The sequence below is a fragment of the Chionomys nivalis genome, chromosome 3 (assembly GCF_950005125.1).
Source record: "Chionomys nivalis chromosome 3, mChiNiv1.1, whole genome shotgun sequence".
In the NCBI taxonomy this organism is placed as follows: Eukaryota; Metazoa; Chordata; class Mammalia; order Rodentia; family Cricetidae; genus Chionomys; species Chionomys nivalis.
In genome coordinates this window covers 99,030,218-99,051,129 of record NC_080088.1, presented here as the reverse complement: position 1 = coordinate 99,051,129, position 20,912 = coordinate 99,030,218, and the positions used below count along the sequence as shown (strand labels likewise).

At 50.7% G+C, this 20,912-nt stretch overlaps 1 protein-coding gene across 2 annotated transcripts; it reads right to left on the bottom strand.

The window, feature by feature from the left end:
* Nucleotides 1–5,090: 5,090 nt before the first annotated feature.
* On the bottom strand, nucleotides 5,091–10,467 carry Vps37d (VPS37D subunit of ESCRT-I). Of its 2 annotated transcripts, XM_057765033.1 has the most exons (4): nucleotides 10,224–10,467; nucleotides 8,621–8,792; nucleotides 6,640–6,722; nucleotides 5,091–6,190 (listed from the first exon to the last, which is right to left on the bottom strand). In XM_057765033.1, exons 1-4 carry the CDS (start codon nucleotides 10,359–10,361, stop codon nucleotides 5,795–5,797), a joined length of 789 nt encoding a protein of 262 aa, XP_057621016.1. In that variant the 5' UTR covers nucleotides 10,362–10,467; the 3' UTR covers nucleotides 5,091–5,794. The 2 variants fall into 2 exon arrangements, with proteins under 2 accessions (XP_057621016.1, XP_057621018.1); XM_057765035.1 differs by lacking the exons at nucleotides 6,640–6,722; nucleotides 8,621–8,792.
* Nucleotides 10,468–20,912: the final 10,445 nt, after the last annotated feature.

Sequence of the window (20,912 nt, the reverse complement as noted above, 5' to 3'; positions counted from 1 at the left end):
AGTTTGATATAATAACCCATACCTGGGCTCATGAGATGGAACACCAACTGAAGGTGCTCACCACCAAGCCCGACAGCATGAATCGCTCCTGATCCCCAGGATCTACAGTAAAAAGAACCAACTCCCAGTTGTTCTCTGACTGCCACTTATATGCATACATACACACACACACACACACACACACACACATACACACATACACAAATACACACATACACAAATACACACACACACATACACAAATACACACACACACACATACACACACACAAATACATGTTTTTAAATAACCTTTCTTTTATACAGAAAGATGAGTATAAATCTTCATTTTTTTTTCAATACTGGGATTGAACCCAGAACTTGCACATGCTAGGCAAGTACTCTACCATTCAACCATATCTCCAGCCCCTCACTGGGGGATTCTAGGCAGGGGCTCTACCACTGAGCCACACCCCAGCCCCTCACTGGGGGATTCTAGGCAGGGGCTCTACCACCGAGCCACAGCCCAGCCCCTCACTGGGGGGTTCTAGGCAGGTGCTCTACCTCTGAGCCACACCCCAGCCCCTCACTGGGGGATTCTAGGCAGGGGCTCTACCACCGAGCCACAGCCCAGCCCCTCACTGGGGGATTCTAGGCAGGTGCTCTACCACTGAGCCACACCCCAGCCCCTCACTGGGGGATTCTAGGCAGGTGCTCTACCACTGAGTCACACCCCAGCCCCTCACTATGAAACTCTGGACAATGTCTCCACCTACTTTGGAGTTACACAGAGTCTCAGCTCCTGAGTGTAGGTCACTGTAGTTAGGAGTCATGGTTGGTTGGTTACCATTGGCAGGGACAGTGTATTTCCATGTAGCCAAGTCTGGCCTTGAGTTGTCTGTATTTTTTACAGGTACACTAAGCATTTTTAACGATCCCTAACAACGGCAAGGGCTTAGCCAAAAGCAGAAGTTCTTGGCACAGTCACACCAACTTCTCCACTCAACCCTGAGGGTAAAACTGGTGTATAAAGTGGAATAAACCCACAGCTAGCCCAGTTACTGGAAACCACTTATGTTTCCCTCCCTGGGTGATTAGGGGCAAGCTTTTAGCCAGACCTTTGTAGAGATCATAGGCTGGTGGGAACTGCTTGGCTTGGTGAACCTTGGTTAGCACACTGTTCACTTAGCAGAGTATAATGGCACACACCTTTAATCTGAGCATTTAGGAGGCAGAGGCAGGCAGATCTCTGAGTTCGAGGTCAGCCTGGTCTACAGAGCGAGTTCCAGGATGGTTAGGGCTGTTATGTAGAGAAACCCTGACTCGAAACCCCCGCAAAATAACAACAACAACAAACCCAATACCAGACAGTGGTGGTGGCATACTCCTTTAATTCCAGCTCTTGGGAAGCAGAAGTAGGTGGATCTCTGAGTTCAAGACCAGCCCGATCTACAAGGCTAGTTCCAGGACAGCCAGGGCTACACAGAGAAACCCTGTCTTGAAAATCCAACAAAACAAAAAACTGTTTACAAACCCAAATGCTCTGCCCCTGTAAAAAGAAAAAAGTCCTCTATAAGGGTTTTTAAAGTTTATTTATTTATTATGTATATAGTGTTCTGCCTGCATGTACGCCTGCAGGCCAGAAGAGGACACCAGATTTCATTATAAATGGTAATGAGCCACCATGTGGTTACTAAGAATTGAACCCAGTACCTCTGGAAGGGCAGCCAGTGTGCTTAACCTCTGAACCATCTCTACAGCCCTCCAGGAAAGGTTTTTCAAGTTGGTTCAGTAGGTAAAGCACTGATGCCAACTTGATTGACACCTTGAGTGTGATCCCTGAGACCCCCATGGCGGAAGGAGAGGACCAACTCCCATAAGTTGTCCTCTGGCTTCAAAATGCATCTCATAACATGTGGCCTTCCCTACAAATTAAATAAATAAATGTGACTTAAAAAATATTTTCCAGTTCTTCAGATAACCAAACAGTCGTTCCTGGGGTTATGGATGTGTGCCGTGGTGCTAACTGCAGATTCTAGGAGTCTGTAATAAGTAGAAGCAGGATTTAACCCCAGGAATCACACACGCCAGGCAATCACTGGCTCTACTATTGAGGCAGACCTGCAGCCCCCAGGAAAGACTTTCCTTCTAGACTTTTCGCTGCCTACTCTAGTTTTTCCTCCCTCACAAAGGGTCATCCCAGGGTCATTCCTGGGTATGTTCATCCCCAGAACCCAGAGGCAGAATACTGAAAGTAAGCATGACTGAAATCTGCAGAACATACATGCACCTGCTAGTCAGGGACATATGAGTCTTAGTTTTTAGACAGTCTCAGCATGTTGTCCTGTCAGGCCTGGAACTCACTACGTAGACTAGATTGGCCTTGAACTCATAGAGATATTTCTATCTCTGTCTCCCAAGGACTGGGATTAGTGGGTGAGGTGTGACCCACACCTCACCTCACTGGGAGGTCATTTGAAGGACCTATCCGGTTCCCATGGTAACATTTATCTCTTCCTATACTCTCTCTTGATTAGAATTTTTTGTTTTGTTTTAAATTTTGAGGCTTCTGAGGCGGAGTTTTGTTTAGCTCAGGCTGGTTTTAAACTTCCTTCATAGCCATGGATGACCTTGAATTTCTGACCCTTCTGCCCCCAGCTCCCAAGTACTGGGATTACAGATGTGCACTACCAAACCTAGTTTATGCCGTGCTGCAGATGGAACCCAGGACCTTCAGGCATGTGAGACAGACACACTACCAACTGAGTTACATCCCCAACCTGGCTTTTTCTCTACTTCTTACTTTCCCTAGGTAAGAGGCCAGTCCTGGACACTGACCCCTTCTAGAAGCTACTCCTCAGAGTCCCGGTGATGGAAAAAGAGGTAGCCATGCCCAGCCTTAGCTCTCCCCCATTCTACTCTTTTGCAACAAAGTCTCACTGTGTAGCCTTGGCTGGCGGGGAATTCACAGACAGTCTCTTGCCTCTGCCTCCTAAGTGCTGAGATCAAAGGCGTGGGCCACCACACCTGCCTCGTTCTGTCTTTGGTTGTATTCTTAAATAAAACTGCCCAGAATGTTGGTCCAGGGCTGGGGCATCATGTAGGATGTGAACATCCAGTCTGGTCCCAGGCTGAGCTGGAAGTCAAGGGAGGTCTTCCCAAGTTGTTCCCCAGGCACCCTAGGGTTCATGTATCCCTCAGCCCCCAGCAGCAATGAGGCTGGGAGAATAACCATATGGGGTTTCTCCAGTTGGGTGCTTTCCCCTGCATCCTTCTGGGGGTGACTGAGCTTAAAAGACTCTAAGGTTCGACCCCCCCCCCCCAGGTGCTCCAGCTGTTGGGCGAAGTTCCAAAGATCATCAAATCCTTAATCCCTTCTCACACATCTACAGGGATCCCTGCCTCCAGGAACAGCCACTAAGAGCCCCTACATGGTCCCCAAATTCTCACCCCACTGTTCTTGGCTCTATCCCTGGGGTCACACTTAAAGTGGACTGAACACCATATGCCTGCATTTGCACACTTTCCTTGTGGATCTTAGTCCCAAGCCTCCCTCTCATCTTTTATACTTCAAAGATGCCCATGTGGGGTCCCTTTTGTATCTCAAACTTCAGTGAAAAGTAGATTCAACTCAACATCAACATTCTAGATGATTCTATCTCTAGTAACAGGGACAAAGACCACACTGGCTTTGTAAACTTCAATAGCACTCTTGTTACTTTGAGACAAAATCTCACTCTGTAAACTAGGTGTGGTAGCAGCACTTTTACTCAGCACTCTGGAGGCAAAGGCAGGCGACCTCTGTGAGATTAAGGCCAGCCTTTTCTTAAAAAAAAAAAAAAAAAAAAAAAAAAAGAAGCAAAACTCGCTCTGTAGGGCTAGAGAGATGGCTCAGAGGTTAAGAGCACTGGCTGCTCTTCCAAAGGTCCTGAGTTCAATTCACAGCAACCACACGGTGGCTCACAACCATCTGTAATGAGGTCTGGTGCCCTCTTCTGGCCCGCAGGCATACATGCAGGAAGAACACTGTATAGATAATAATAAACCTTTAAAAAAAAATTTAAAAACTTACTCTGTAACTTACAGTGGCCTGGAACTCTTCACCCCAGGCTAGATTCAAACTCAAGGCAACCCTCCGGCCTCTGCCAAGCAAATGCTGAGATTATGGGAATGAGCCAGCATGCCTCTGGCAGACTACTCTTGTTTATAGACGTTTCCATGCCTCTAGGCCAAATTTCCTGTGCGTGGACTTGACCCTGGTTGACCCCAGGAATGCCACTGCTGCATTATTTCAAAGATAGGGCCTCACCATGTATTTAGTCTGGACTTGAACTTTCTATGTTGCCTAGGCTGGCCTTGAATGTGGTTTTTTTCAGGTTTTGTTTGTTTGTTGAGACAGCAGCCTAGCCAGCTTCAGACCCACTTCTTGGTGTCGGAGAATGACCTTGAATTCCTGATCTTTTAGCCTCCACCTCCTACATGAAATATTACTGGTGTCATCCAACATGCCTGGTTTAGGGGGTGCTAGGGATGGAACCGAGGGCTTCCTGCATATTACACAAGCATTCTTCCAACTGTGCTACGGTCCCCAGCTCCGAGTCTTGAACTTCCAATCTTCCTGCTTCAGCCTCCCACGTTCTAGGTGGGGTCACAGCTTTGCCCCTTCCCCCGACGTTCTGCACGCCAGTCTTCTTGCCCCACATCCAGCAGCCTAATTGGCCAGCTAATGTATCCCTAGTGGAGGACAGATGCCTGCATTCCTAACAGAGCCCCTCCTCTGTCACCCATCAAAGGTGTATCACCAGTGGAAGCTATGACGTGGCAGGAGAAGGTACAGTACCATCCAGATGAGCAGGCAAGCAATCCTAGAAGAGAAGGTGCAGCAAGGTGGGGCTACAGGTGACGGTGGAGTAGGCGGTGTCGCTTCTGGCCAGGCTGGGAAGTAAGGCTTAGAAAAGCTTCTTTGGAAACCAAGCAGCTCAGACGAGGAGGCCTTGCAGGTCAGCTGGGTTTTGGATGGGCAGGGAAAAGGACAGCTCCATGGGAGGATGAGCCAGAGGAGCTGAGGAGGCCGACTGCGGGAGCAGAGAGGAGGCGGGCATAATCACCGTCATCCATCAGCACATTTATTGACAGCCCCTAGGAGGCGGGGCTGGGGACAGAACATACAAAGACAAGGACCTGCCCTCAAAAAGGTTCCATTCTAAGGAGACAGGGACAGAAAAATACAGAATGGTCTTTCCTGGGGATGGCCGGCTCTCACCTGGGCAGGTCAGAAGCCTCTGTCCTACTTCGCCCCAGGGCCAGCTGTAAGGCCCTTGGGGGTGTCCCTGGGACCGCAGCTGGGGCATGACCACCTGGCTCCTAGGCGGAGGGCCCCCAAACTGCAGGAAGGGTTAGCTCAGGAGGAGAACAATCCAGTAAGCCTTGGCCAATAAGTTCGAGCCCAGTAATGTGGCAGGGCGCGACAGCTCCCCACCCCAAGCAAGACCCCCTGGGGGAAGCAGGCCCCCATAAAGTTCTTTTCATTTGGGGACCTGGTTTGGCACCCTGGAGGACCGGGGAGACGAAATAAAATAAAATAAAAAGGCAGAGTTTCCTTGGTGACCGAGGTCCAGCACCCTGCCCACCCACCCCCCAGCCCTCTACGGGCCTCTTCGGGGAGCCCCTCTTCCCCAGCTCAGCCTCCAGGGCCCTGGGCCTGCCTGAGGCTAGGGGGAGGGGCCTGCCCCTCCCCCCACCCAGACAGTGGGGGAGGAGGAGGAGCCACGAATCAAGTTTGTCTGGACCCCCGCTGGGAGGCCTACCCTGGCTCCTACCGATGAGGGGGTTCAGGCTGAGAGGGTCGAGGGCTCAGCAGAGGGGCTGGGCCAAAAGGGCACCCGGGGGAGCCCTTCAGTGGGGGCACTGGGCGGGAGTCCAAGGGAGGCAGGCTCCGGGGTACGGCTGGAGGTGGTCCCCGGGCGGCCCCAGTGGGCAGGACGGCAGCAGCAGGGAAGGGTTTCGGGGGATCCATGGCGGTGGCGGCGGCAGCAGCAGCAGCAGCAGCAGTAGTGGGAGCCGGCTGGGCAGAGCGTTCCCGACGCCTCAGCACTTCCTGTAGTTTCTCTGCCTGGGTCCGCCTCAGGTGGGCCAGGGCACGGCCCCTCTGGAAGGCCGGCAGGAAGGCCTCCAGGCTTTGTTCTCCCAGCAGCAGCTGCTCCATCTGGATCTGGGAGTGTCCAGGAGGGAAAGGGAAAGTTGGGAGGAGGCAATCCGATCGGAGACCGAGTCCTTTTTTTCCCCACGGTGACCAGCCAGCAGAGGCCCTGAGCTTCCAACCTGGCCCAGCCTCTGGGTTACCCAGACTGGACAGAGTCCACCCTCTTTCCACAGTAAAAGGCTGTCTCAGGCCTTTCAACTCATTTAGTGTTCACTCCCAACCCAGCCCAGAGGAACGAGGGGGGGAAGGGGGAGCATTCCTACTCAGCGGACCCTGCCCTCCAATGTCTGTAGACATTCCTAGGACATCAAACTCTGCCATTCTGGAAAGTTCTGTAGGAAATCATGGTGGAATTCATAGAGGAGACACTCCCAAGTCTTTGATGTAATGACAACCCCAATGGGACAAGATGGGTCTCCCTCCCTGTTCACCTAGACCCAGCCGCCTCTACCCCTCACCTCAGCCTCCTGCTCAGCCTCTTCCAGTTCAGCCTGCAGCCAGCCCAGCGCACATTGGGGGCTCCAGCGATGCATGCTCTCTTCTGAGGACCACAGGGGGACAGACAGGGACTCTGACTTTGCCATTGACCGCAGGTGGCTCTACAGTTCCCATCTCTGTGGCCTCCAAATCCTCAACTTTTTTTGTTTGTTTGAGGCAGGGTCTCTTATAGCCTCTAACCTTGAACTTGCTGTGTAGCCCAAGCTAGCCTTGACCCCGATCCTCCAGTCTCTAGACCTCAAAGTGCTGAGATTATAGGCATGCACAAACAAGTTCGGCTTATTTTTTGTCTGTTTTTCTACTGTTGTTTCTTTTTTTTTTTAAAGCTTTTGTTTTTAATTATGAGTATGTATCTGCACATGGGTATGTACGCTTGACAGAGTTCTGGCACTCGAGTGGCCAGAGGTTGTCAGACCTGCCCAACATGGCTGCTGGGAAGCCAACTCCAGTCCTTCCCAGCTACTGAGCCATCTCTCCAGCCACCACCATCATCACATCACTCGAGGAAGGTCTCACTGTGCAGCCCAGGCTGGCCTGCCAAATGTGGTACTCCCCAGCCTCCTGAGTGCAAGGATCATAAGCGTGCACCACCATGCCTGGCTCAGCTTCTTCAGTAACATGGACACTGCTGGGCATTTATGGACAGATACCCTCCCCATTGCCACACCCAGGTCACCGCCACCCAACCCATTCATTAGGTCAGATATGAGGCAGCCCTTCACCCAGAGTAAAAAAATAAAGTCTTGTTTTCCTTTTCTTTCTTCCTTTTTACAAATTTTATTTAATGTGCAAGTTTGTTTTGCCTGCGTGTATGCATGTGTATCAGACAGTATCACTGGATCCCCTGGAACTGGAGTTCCAGGCAGTCATGAGCTGCCATGTGGGGTGCTAGGAATCGAACCCAGGTCTCCTAGAAGAGCACACGGTACACTCACTTAATCACTGAGTTGTCCTCCAGCCCCCCTTTCTTGTTTTCTGTTTGTTTGGGTGTTGGCTTTTAAAAAACTGCTTACATTTTTTATTTTAATAAATAATAATAAATAAATACATACTTATTTCTCGCGTGTGTGGGGGCATACTCATGCCACTGCATAGCTGTGGAGGTCAGAGAACAATTTATGGGAGCTGGTTTTCTCCTACCATGTCAGTCCCAGGGATCAAACTCAAGCTTGGCACCGAGTGTCTTTACTCAGTGACCATGTCATCAGTGCCATCAGACTTGATATTTTTCCTTTTTCTTTCTTTTCTTTTCTTTTTCTAGTGTCTCAGGTAACCCAGGCCAGCCTCAAACTCACTCAGTAGCCAAGTTTGGCCTTGAACTACTGATCCTCATGTGTCTGTTTCCCAAGTGGTGGGACTATAGGCGTATGCGTCCACACCCAGCTTGGGCCTCCTTTCTCCTACTACCCAGAACCTCCATCACACCACTTCTTTTTCTTTTTCTTTTTGTTCGGGGGGTGGGGTGGGGTTCAAGACAGTTTCACTGTGTAGCCCTGGTTGTCCTGGAACTTGCTCTGTAGACCAAGCTGGCCTCAAAATCAGAACACCAAGATCCACCTGCCTCAGCTCCAAAGTGCTGGGGTTAAAGACATGTGCCACCATAGCCTGGCTCCCTTAGGCCTCTTCAACAAGCTGTTTGTTTTTGTTTTTGAGGCAGGACTGCCCCTCAAGAGACAGCACAGTCTGGCCCAGAACTCACTACAGAGCCTAGGGATGATCTTGAAGTTTTGAGATCCATCTGCCTCTGCCTCCCAAGTACGGGGATTACACACACGGGAACCCAGCCCAGCTTTCCAAGTCTGCTCCTCCACAGCTCACAACCTCACTTTCCAGAAGGCCCAAATAAGCTCCCTTCAGATTATGTCCGGAAGTAGCCGTGTCCCAGCCCCACCCTTAGGAGCCCAGCACAACCCCAGGCAGGTCTCCTGCGCCTCCCCTCACCCAGTCTCTGCAGCTTGTCTGCGCAGTTCTCAGCCACCTCTCGGAGCTCTTGGTACTTGATGGCCAGGGCAGTCCGGCCCATCTCCAGGCGGGGCCGCAAGGCCAGGTTCTCCTTAGCCAGCGCGTAGTTAGAGGCCAAGCAGGCATCCCGCTCCAGCTGCAGACCCTGGAACTGCCAGTGGAGGAGAGCTAAGAGGCCTGGGCTCAAACTGCCCAGGGTCACCCAGGAGTCCACCATAGCACAACATCACAGGCCTAGTTAAAGGCACCCCGGAGTCCCCGACCGGCAGGGGTGTGGGGACCAACAGGTGGAGGGGCCTACGTTGGCCCGTTCCAGGCTTTGACTGGCGTTCTCTCTCTGGGCCCCAGTTCTTCTACAATTAAAAACAAAACAAAACAAAACAAAACAAAAACCGCCTCTCTTACCGAGTTGTCATGAGACCTAAGTGAGCCAAACTATGAAGGCCTCTACAAATGTTAGTTAATTTTTAATTTTTCAATTAATATGTCTGCTCAGGTCCCCGAGGACTACCCCCTCCCCTCTCTGTCCCATTTTCCATGCTTGGACAGCTTGCCTCTCATTCCAGGCCTTTGTCTTGCATCCTCCTCAGGTGTTTGTGTGGAAAACATTTCCACCCTCTGTTCTGACTCTTGGGGGAGTGGTGTTTTCACCCCGTGTCTTCCCAGCATCCGCCCCCCCCACTCAGGTCACCCTCTCATCTCTTATAACCCCTCATCGGCTCTCTAGCGGAACCCCACACACCCCTACGAATACAATACACACCCCCTTTGCTTCTGTGGTCCCCTGCACCTGCTAGCTGCTCACCTAGTAGAAGGCAGCACTGGGGCCCTGAAGAAGGCTCTTTGAGCCTATTTCTAGGAGGGCCAAGCCTCGCTCCCCGCCCCTGGAGAACACGCTCCCCTCCATCTGTCCCCTGATCCAAGCACATGCCCCTCCTCGTCTGGCTCCTTCTAACACACACTTTCTCTTTCTGCACCCCCCTCCCAACAGACAACCAGCCCGGGCCTATGTCTCCCGTGAAATATACAACTTTCTCTTATGGTGGCCTACGGAATACAAGCCTCTGTATTCATAGACCCATCCCCAATGGCAGACACAAAGCCCCCTCCCCATCTAAAGCATAACCCTCCTTCCCAGCTATCCTCCCCACCCCAGGTGTCAAGCAGGCCTTCAGTTCTCCCCCAAGCAAGGCGCCTCCCCTTTCTGGCCCTAAAGAACGTGGTTGTGCTGAGCCAGGGCCCCCAACAACACAGCTCACCCTCCACCTCCCGCCCCCCAGAACACACCTCCCCGGAGCATCCTCAGGAGGGCACGCCTCGCGGCCATCCCGGGGTGCACGGGTGCATCTCCGGGCGCCCCCTCCCGCACCACCCTCCCCAGGCCGGATCGGGGCGCCCCCCCATCCCCCGGGGGCGGCTCCGCGGGGCCCACTCGGACGTGCCAGGCTCCCATGATCCCGAGGCCTGGCAGCTCCAGGGGGGTGGCCTCCGCTGGCTGGGTCTCCGGGTCCCCGCAGGCCGCGGCCCGTCCTCTCCATCGCCCCGCTCAACACCCTCCTCTTGCCCGCGCCCCCCGCGTTACCTTCCTGCTGAGCCGCACAATCCGGTCCAGCTTGGGCTCATCTTGAAGCAGATCCCGGAGCTGCCCGGTGCTGAGGATCCCAAAGCGCCCCGGGCTGCCGGGCTCCGGCCCCGCCCGCGCCGCCCGGGCCCGGTACATACCGCCCGCCCGCGCCCCCAGCTCGGCTGCTGGCTCGGCCCGATCGGCCCCGCTCCGCCCCGGCTCCGCTCCGGCTCCGCTCCGGGCTCCGGGCTCCGGCTCCAGCTCCGGCCGTGCGCTGCGCTGTTTGCGTTCCGCCGCCAGGGGGCGCCTCGACCGCTCTTAAAGGGACCGCCGCCGCTGGCAGGACTGGGGGTGGGGCAGGTAGGGGGCGGGCCTCACCCGGAGATTTCCCCCGCCGGGGTGCCGCGGAGCCACCGTGAACCTGTCGCTCAAGGAGGCCTCTCTCCAGAAGCCCATCCTCCCTCCTCCCTCTGGAAACCCAAGTCTTCTCTCACCCGTTCATCCTGCCACGCTTCACCGCAGACCTTTCCACCCTAGGCGCCTACAGTTTGCAAGGCTCTTTCATATTTCCCCTTTGGATTCCTACAGCTTTCTTAGTTGGGCTGGGCGCCAAAGCCCCTGTCTGGCTGCTAACTTGGACACGTCATTCATCGTCCCCACCCCACTCCATGCCTCAGTTTTTGTCCTCTGTAAAATGGGGAGTTGAGCATGGAGAGTGATTACTGAGTGCCTCAGCGCAGGGCAGGTAACTAACTTGAGTCACAGTTACTTTAGAGATACCGAGGTGTCACAGAGGCCTGGGGCCGTGGCTCGACTGTAGTGTGTTTGCCTAGCCTGAAAGTCCTTCCCCGATACCACCAAAACATAAATTAATAAAAGGTAACACACAATAAAATAGATTTTAAAATCTTAGAGATGACATCACCTCCCTAACATCACATTACAGATGATTGACAATCCTTGCACAGGGCACAAAGGCTGAACCACTCACTACCTAGGGGCATGCTTTCCCACCTTCAGAGAGTTCATAGGTCAAGGCAGAGTCTCCACCCCGCATCTAGTGCAAGACGGAATGGCAAAGGCAAGCATGGTGGCACTTGCCAGTAATTCCAGCACTAAGAAGGCTGAGGCAGGGGGATTGTCCCAAGTTTGAGGCCAGCCTGGGCTACATAGTAGAGCTCTGTTCCAAAATAATCAGTATGACAGGAGCAAGGGCTCAGCCGGTGAATGCTTGCTGCACGGGAACGCGGACCAGAGCGCAATTCCTTGACCCTTGACGTCAGGAAAAAAGCCAGGCATGGTGGTTCATGCTTCTAGTCACAGTAGGTCAGAGGCAGGTGGATTCCTAGGACGCGATGGTCAGCCAGCCTAGCACAGTCAGTAAGGTCCAGGCTCTGTCCAAAAACAAACCACATGACAGCCACCACTGACTTCTGTTTTCCACACGCATCCACACCTGCACATTTCCCCCAAGCTCGTACACACACATAGTGAATGTGTTCCCTGTGTGTACACACGCAGCACTGTGAGAGCACATGACTGGCACCAGCCAATCAGAAAGTTATTTGAGGAAGTGATGTCTGAACCAGGTTTCATAGGCTGAACAGGAATGCTGGAAAAGACCATAAACCAAGGCACAGGAACCAAGAAAGCATTAGGGACTCTCCCTAATCCAGCTCCATTCTCCTGCCTCAGCCTCCCGAGAGTTAGGACGGCAAGTGTGCTCTTCTGCCACCTTCCCATAACTGAAATCCACTCACATGAAATTCCGTGTCCCGTCCCCCCTACTCCACCCCCCGTCGTCGTGTCCCATCCTGTGTTGTCCCTTGTCCCTTCTCGTCTGTCTCCCCCCAACCCCCAGTCCTCTGTACCTCCACAGCCTGGGCACTTACCGTTTTCCTGTGAACCCGCAATTCGGCTCTCCCTTGACCATAGTCGCCGGAGTTCCTCACACCCTGCCGACCTCCCCTATTCTGCTTCTCTAGGCCCAGCTATTTGTGGGAATATTTCAGGGGTCTCTTCCTGTCCGGATCTCCCTTGGCCCCGCCTACTCTGGGAACCTTTGTCCTCTTTGATCCATAAGTGAGATGGTGGGGAGGTTCCTGCCTCTCTGGTCTGTTTATTCAACTCCCCTCCCCCATGCCTCACATAAATGCTCTCAGTAACACAACACAACCTTCTCCCCTCCCCCCTCCCACCAGTCCCAGAGACTAGAGAATGGCTCAGCATTTAAGAACATTTGCTGCTCTTGCAGAGAACCAGAGTTTGGGTCCTAGAACCCTCATAGTGGCTCACAGCTGCCTATAATTCCAGTTCCAGGGGAACTAATGCCCTCCTTAGGCTTCCTCTGGCACCTACATACATATGGTGCACATATATCCACACACACACACACACACACCACATAAAATAAGTAGACAAGGGCTGGAGAGATAATCTCAGAGGTTAAGAGAACTGGCCGCTCTTCCAGAGGTCCTGAGTTCAATTCCCAGCCACCATAGGGTGGCTCACAACCATCTGTAATGAGATCTGGTGCCCTCTTCTGGAGGCAGAATGTTGTGTACATAATAAATAAATAGATAAATTTTTGTTGTTGTTTTGAGACAGTTTCACTCCATGGCTATGGCTGCCCTGGAACTCATGTACACCATACTGACCTCGAACTCACAGAGATCTGCCTGCTTCTGCCTCCTGAGTGCTGGAATTAAAGGTGTGAGCCACCATCTCTGACAATAAATAAGTTCCTTTTTTTTTTTTTAAAGACCACTGGTTCCTCTGTGTCCTCCTAGAAAGAAAGCTGTCTGTCCCATCCCCCACTCCGAGGATGCTCTTTGAGCCTGCCCTTTGCTCCAGCTTCCCTCTGGCCACTGGGAAGAGCGGTGACCTTTCCATTCAGAGGTCCACACAAGCAGCTACAGCTTTGGTTTGAGGCTTGGCCAACTCTCACCTCTGAGGTGACTGACTAGTCCCTTGCTCTGTTCCTGATGTCTTCTGTCCATCTTGTTTATCTTAGTTTTCGCGCTGATTCCCTTTTATCGTCACCCCACCCCCAGGGATTTTTATTTCTTTGAGGTAGTGGGGTTAGAGACCGAGGGCTCACCCGTACAGTGCTCTGTACAGTGCTCTACTGTTGAGCTGCACCCTCAGCCCCTCACCGGGGATCCTAGACAGGCCGCTCTACCACGGAGTTAGAGTTCAGTCTGGTTTTTGTTTTATTTTCTACCTTGCAGCTGCCGTCTTCTGCTCTCTCTGAGTTCTGGTATTACGGGTGTGGGCCACCACGTCCCGCTTGATGATTCCTATACTTGTTTGTGTCTTAGTTGTGAGCAGATCAAATGTAAAGAAAAGTGATAAGCAACTTGAGAGTGGCAGGGGCTTCGGGGAGGGATACCACCATTTCGATTTTAAAAAGTCTATTCTTTGTATTTATATACTTATGTTTATTTTATATTTTATATTTTTTAAATATTGGGTTTATTATTATTTTTTTGAGAAAGCATTTTTGTGTAGCTTTGGAGTCTGTCCTGGAACTAGCTCTTGTAGACCAGGCTGGCCTCAAACTCACAGAGATCCTCCTGCCTCTGCCTCTGCCTCCCAAGTGCTGGGGTTAAAGGTATACACCACCACTGCACGGTACCACCAAGACCTTTAAAGTCCCGTCTGTGGCTGCCGTTTCCTGTGTCCATTTCCTCAGCCCTCTCCCTCGGCTTGACTCACTCCTCACTCCCTTCCCGCCATCAAGGGATAGCTAGGGTCTAGCCAAGGCTAAGGTGGTCACCCCCTTTCCCACTACCAGGGCCAATTTCACACTCCATACCATTGGCCGCCTTTTTTACCAGCAACATAACTGGAGCCCAGGCATCTCATTAGCTATGGGGTTGGCAGAAATAAAAAAGTCAGCTAAAGGTGTCATGAAGGGGCACACACCTGTAATCCCTGCCCTCCAGAGGCTGAGGCAGGAAGAACCTGAGTTCCTGCTCCGCTGGGGCTACATAGCCAGACTTCAGCTCATAAAAGAAACAAGGGCCGGCAGGATGGCTCAATGGATAAGGACTAGTCGCTTAGCCCGACGAGGATCTGAGTTGAATCCCTGGACACACATGGAGGAAGGAGAGAACCAACTCCTGGAAATTGATCCACATATGACTCTATGGTATGTGTGCAGACATACATATACAGACACAGACACGGGTGGGTAGATGGACAGACGGTTGGATAGATGTTAAAAAAACAAAAATGGGGGTTAAAGACATGGCTCAGCGGCTAAGAGCACTGACTATTCTCTCAGAGGATCGGGTTCAATTCCCAGCACCTACATGGCAGCTCACAACTGTCTGTAACTCCAGTTTCAGGTGACTCAACACCCATGGCAAAATACCAATGCACATAAAACAAGAACAAAACAAACGAACAGAATCTAAGAGCCTGAGGAAAGGGTAAAGTGTTGTTCAAGGCACAATGTGGGCTCTTGAATCTGCAGCAGCTTGTTCATCTTCCCAAAGCCTGAATAAGTTTGGCTTGGCCGGCATTCCATCACAGAGTGGGGCGGGACTCAGGAAGCCCCTGAGTTTGTGCCTGCTGCGGGAGGAAGGATGTTTCTTCAGTGGTGTAGTCACTGGTAAGTTGTTCATGTTCTTCCACTCTCTTGTAAGCAACAGGAATAAGAAACATGGGACTGATAAGGTGGCTCACTGGGTAAAGGCTCTTACCATGTGGAAGGCTGATGACCTGAGTTCCATCCCTAGGACCCACATAAAGGCAGAAGGAGAGAACTGACTTAAAAACATTGTCCTCTGCCCTCCAAAGCACGCTGTGGCATGTGGGCAGCTCCATCATGCAAACATCATACTGCTACTTCTGCAGTAAGATGTCTTAGTAAGATAGCTAAGCGTGGGGCTGGAGAGATGGCTCAGTGGTTAAGAGCACTGGCTGCTTTTCCAGAGGTCCTGAGTTCGATTCCCAGCAACCACATAGTGGCTCACAACCATCTGTAATGAGATCTGGTGCCCTCCTCTGGCCTGCAGGCATACATGGAGACAGAATGTTGTATACATAATAAATAAATAAATAAATCTTAAAAAAAAAAAAGATAGCTAAGCATGGTGAAGGCACTTGCTACCAAGCCTGACAATCTGAGTTTGATCCCTTGGACCCACAAGGTACAAGCAGAGAACCAACTTCCATAAGTTCTGCTCTGGCCTCCACATAGGCTCCTGGCATGTACACTCATGTGCATATACACAATTAATTAATTAAAAGAAGAGAGAGAGTGAACAAAACATCATCAAATTGAGCATTCAGAAGACCCAGCAGTTCCGTTGTAAGTATCTTTTTTTTTTTTTTTTTTTTTAAATGTAGCCCTGGCTGTCCTGGAGCTCACTCCGTAGTTCAGGCTGGCCTCAAACTCACAGAGATCTGCCTTCCTCTGCCTCCCGAGTGCTGGGATCAAAGGCGTGCACCACTCTACCCAGCCAGCTCTTTCATACCATGGGGTGAACACTAGTGACCTCTTTTGAAAATGGGTCAGCTTCCAGCTGTTCTCGAGGAGACAGTGTTTCACTCGAGGGCTGTCACTGCCCTCTTCCCTGCCTGTCACAGGGTTAGGGGGACCCAACGCATGCCCAGACAAGGGGCCTTGGAGGACACTTGACATCAACAGTATGTTTGGTCTGAAGAGGGGCAGGACACAGTCACTTCCAGAGCCAACATCTCAGTGGGTTCAAACAGCACACAACAGTTACGCGCTGTCTGTTACATTACTGTAAAGCTTCAAAGAAGGGACGTTGTTTGGGCTCATGGTTTCCATCAGTCATACATATTCAAAGAGTACAGTCGCAGGAGCTCAGGAACAGTTCTTCCGTGAAACCACCAAGACAACAAAGAATGCATCATCCAGAGCCGGGAGAGGGAGCTCAGTAGTTAAGAGCACTTGTTGCCTTTCCAGAGGACCCAGGTTCTATTCCCAGCACTTGTGGGACAGCATGAACTATTTAAAAGAAAAGAAAAAAAAAAGAATAATTTCTTTTAAAAATCTATCTTTAGCTGGGTGGTGGTGGTGCATGCCTTTAATCCCAGCACTTAGGAGGCAGAGGCAGGTGGATCTCTGTGAGTTTGATGCCAGCCTGGTCTACCAAGTGAGTTCCAGGACAGCTCTAAAGCTACAGAGAAACCCTGTCTTGGAAAAAAAAAAAAAAAACCTTTAGATTTATTGACTTTATTCTTATGTGTATGGATGTTTGCCTACATGTACGTCTATGCACCGCATGTGTGCCTTGTGCCTGCTGAGGTCAAAGAAGGGAATTAGATCCTCTGGTACTGGAGTTACCTATGATTGTGAGCTGCCATGTGGGTGCTGGGACCCGAACCCAGGTCATCTGCAAGAGCAGACAGTGCTCTAAGCACGGAACAAACTCTGCAGCCTCATTGTGTCTTTCTTAGCTTCTTCTCCCAACCCTTAACTCCATACCCTCTCCTCTTCTGTCACTACTAGTTAGTCTGAATTTCTAGATTTTTTGTATATATTCATGCTATATTCTATTTTTAAAATCAGTATCAATTATGCATAACAATGGGTTTCAGCTGGGTGGTGTATGCTTTTGATTCCAGGACTTGGGAGGCAGAGACAGGTGGATTTCTGAGTTTGGGGCCGACCTGGTCTACAGAGTGAGTTTCAGGACAGTCAGGGCTACACAGAGAGAAACCCTGTCTTGAAAAACCTAAAATAGGGCTGGAGAGATGACTCAGAGGTTAAGAGAAGTGACTGCTGTTCCAGAGGTCCTGAGTTCAAATTCCCAGCAACCACATGAAAGCTCACACCCATCTATAATGAGATCTGGTACCCAGAACACTATATACATAATAAAAAAGAAAAGAACCTTAAAAATAGAAAAACCTAAATAATAATAATAATAATGGTTCCATCATGGTATTTTCATGGGTGCATACATGCATATTGCATGTTGATCGTGCTCACCCTCTTGTTCTTCCCAACCCACTTCCTTTTTCCTGCTAGTTTTCCATTTACTTTCTCTTTCTCTTTTAGTGATTCAGTGAGTTTAATTGGGGTTGTTGATAAGAACATGGGTATATATATTTTTTTTTCAATGTTGCTTCTTTCTGAATTGCTTTGTTATCCACAGCAGAACATTTATCAAGCATCTTCCTTTTTAATATTTTTTTTATTATTTGATGTAGACATGTGTATGTGTGTGTGTCCACATGGTATAGTGCACATGAGTGTGGATGCAGCCCCAAGTTTCATCATCACCAGACAGGTCTCACTGTGTAGCCTTGGCTAGCCTTGAACTCATGGAGATCTGGCTGATTTTACCTCCTGAGTGCTGGGATTAAAAACATACACCAACAAGAATGACCCAAGTGTCTTCCTTTTTAATGGCAGTATAATATTTCTTTGTATGGCTAGATCATTATTTGTTTATCCATTTGCCTGTGGATTGATATTTCCATGGCTTCCAGTATGAGATTTGAAAAAGACAAAACTGCGATGGATTTTGAAACATTGTGTGGGCATATTCTTTCTTTTGTCTTTTAAAGGTTTACCTGAGTTTTACTTATATGTATGTATGTGTTTGTGTGATTATATACCATGTATGTATCAGTGCCTGCAGAGGCAAGAAGAGTGTGTTGAAGACCCCTAGAGCTGGAGGTATAGACAGTTGTGAGCTGCCCAACATGGATGGGGAATTGAACTCTGGTCCTTTGCAAGAATAGGAAGTACTTCTCTTCTCTTCTCTCCTCTCCTCTCCTCTCCTCTCCTCTCCTCTCCTCTCCTCTCCTCTCCTCTCCTCTCCTCTCCTCTCCTCTCCTCTCTTCTCTTCTTTCTTTCCTGTTTTTTCTTTTTCTTTTCTTTTTCTTTTTTTTTCTGAGGGGTGGGTTTCTCTGTGTAGTCCTGGCTGTCCTGGAACTCACTCTGTAGACTCCACTGACCTCAAACTCAGAGATTCTCCAGCCTCAGCCTCCTGAGTGCTGAGATTACAGGCATGCACCACCACCCCCTGGCTTGAGCCTTTTTATGTTAGTGCTGTGAATCCCACTGAGGTATTCAGGCTTCTGCAGCAAACTGAACCATCTTCTGGGTTTTATTCCTCAACCCCTGCTGCTGTTGCTTAGGACACCCCTAGACCTGAAACCCTTCCCCCTTTCCCACCCTTTACGATTAAGTTACTGAAGGACTGAGGCATCCTCTTTAGCCTCTCAGACACTGCCTAGACTGTACCACAGTCGTTTAAGATTTGCAGAGTCCATGAAGGAAGGGACCTGGTCCGTGCCATCTCTCCAGTCCCAGCCCCTGGCGCAAGATCTCTTACACTGCAAGGGCAGAAATTTACCACCAAGGGCCAAAGCCCAGCTCCACCACCTCCCGCCCACAGGACCCCAGAGAAATTACCAAGCACCAATGTGCTCTTGGTTCTTCCTTCTCTTCTTTCGCTTTCCGCCTTTTACGTAGGCTTTCATGTACCCAGACTGGCCTTAAACTCTCTATGTAGCCCAGGCTTCCCTGGATCTCACGGTCTCCTCCTCTCAGCCTCCTGAAGTCTGGGATGATGGGCATGCAACACCATACTTGGTTTATGTGGTGCCGTGGCTGGAATCCTGGACTTAGGGTGCGCTGGGCATGGCATTCTACCAACCGAATTGCATTTCCAGCCCCTCTCTTTTCTTACTAGTAAAGTGGGGAGCAGTCACCCCATTGCCTCTGATTGTTGTTGGACAAATGAGTCTAAGCCCATGAAGGTCTGAGAAGGAGAGGGAGGGACCCTAATAAGCTCCAAGTGCTGGGCAAGTGGCAGAAATGAGAAGCAGCCAGGTGTAGTGGGTTCAAGGGCATCCTGGGCTGCAAACCAAAATCATCTCTCAAACAAGAACAAAAAGGGTCTTTAGAAGATGGGTTCTGCTGATCCTAAGGAGCCTCCCTTCAACATGAGGATGCCCCCCATCTCCCTGCATTTCGTTGAGCAAGGGAGAATAATTCATGAGAAGCCATCAAGCCCACCCCCTTATTCCTCAGCATCCAAGCAGCCCTAAACATTTTTCTTCTAAGGAAGGCTTAGAGCGTAGCTCAGCAGTGGAGCACTGGCCTAGAACCCCCAGTGAGGCACTGGGAGTGTGCCCCAGAGGTAGCACTTGCCCAACACGCACCCTGCTCGTGTCCCATCTCCTTCAATCAGCCTTCCAGGAGTAGGCTGGTTCTAGAAGTTTCTGCCCTTCTCCACCCCATCTCTCTGATGGAGTCCATTAGGATGACCACAGTTCTCCCTGCTCTCCACCCTGTCTTTGCCTTGTTCTCCTCTTGCCTTGCATGAGATGAATGTGAACAGAGCTGTACCCTTCTGGATCCAGCTGAGGTTGTCGCAGCGTGAACTAGAGCCAGGAGAGGACCTAAGTGACAATGTCTTGCCCAAACTTTCCTGCTTCCACTATTTTATGAATGGGTGTGGCCAACCCAGATAAATTTGAGGTTTTGTTTTTGAGGTTTTTGTTTTTTACTTGTTTGTTTTCAAAAGTATCTTGGTATATACAGCTCTGGCTGGCTCGGAGCGCATCATAACCTTACTCTGTCTGCCTTCCGAGTGCTGGGACTACCCGTGTGCACCACACTACCTGACTGAAATGTGAATTTTAGATAAATGTTATGAATAATATTTGATAGTAAATAAGGAATAGGGCCAGTAAGATTGCTTAGATAGTAGATACGCTTTCTGCCAAGCCTGAGGACTGGAATTTGATACGTGGTAGAAAAAGAGCCAACTCTCACAAGTTGGCCTCTGACGTCCACGTGTGTGCCTTGGCAGGCATGTGCTCAAACACGTAAACAAACATGCACACACACAATGAGTAAGTAAAACGCAATCGATTTTTTCTTTATTTTTTGCCATCGATTTATATACTACGTTTCATATGAAAGTATTTTTCCTGCATGTTTCATGCATGCACCACATGTGCACTTTGTCAGAAAAGGGCATCAGAGTCCCGGAAATTGGAGTTATGGATAATGGCGAACCCATGCGGGTGCTGAGAATCAAACACGGTCCTCTGCAAGAGCAATCGTTCGCTGAACCCCTGCCCATCTCTCCAGCCCCATGAAATAACTTTTCAAAACAGACATACTGACATCAAATCCTCGTCACCAGGTGTGGTGACTCACACGTGGAGGCAGCAGAACCAGAAGTTCAAGGTCAAGCCTCAGCTACGTGGGCCAGCCTGGGTTCAGGACCTGTTTCAAAAGCGGAGGATTTAGGGCTGGGGAGCTGGCTCGGTGGTTAAGAGCACTTGCTGCTCTCGCAGAGGGTCCACCATCAGTTCCCAGCACCCCAAGGGGAGGATGTCCCAGGAGAGTTCTAGCTGGGAAGAGAAGGGAGCTTGGAGAACAGGGGGGTGGGGGGCTCCTCGGCAGGGGACAGAGGATGGAGCTGACTCCCTGGGGCACCGATAGGGATCGGTTGAGCATCTGGGAGCTGCAGACAAGTGGAGCCGACAATCCCAAGTGCGGTTCAAATAGGGCCTGGGGCTGGGGCGGTTGGCTGAGACTCTTCCCACGCTCTCCTTGGCCCGGTACCTGGGGCTCCTCCCTTCTCGCACCCAGCCTACAGTTTGGGAACCAAACATCAAGCCCCCGAGGAGAGGGCGGTTAAAGGTGAGCGGGGCACGAGCGGGGCGGCAGAAGGTGATTGGCGGGCGCCTGAACCC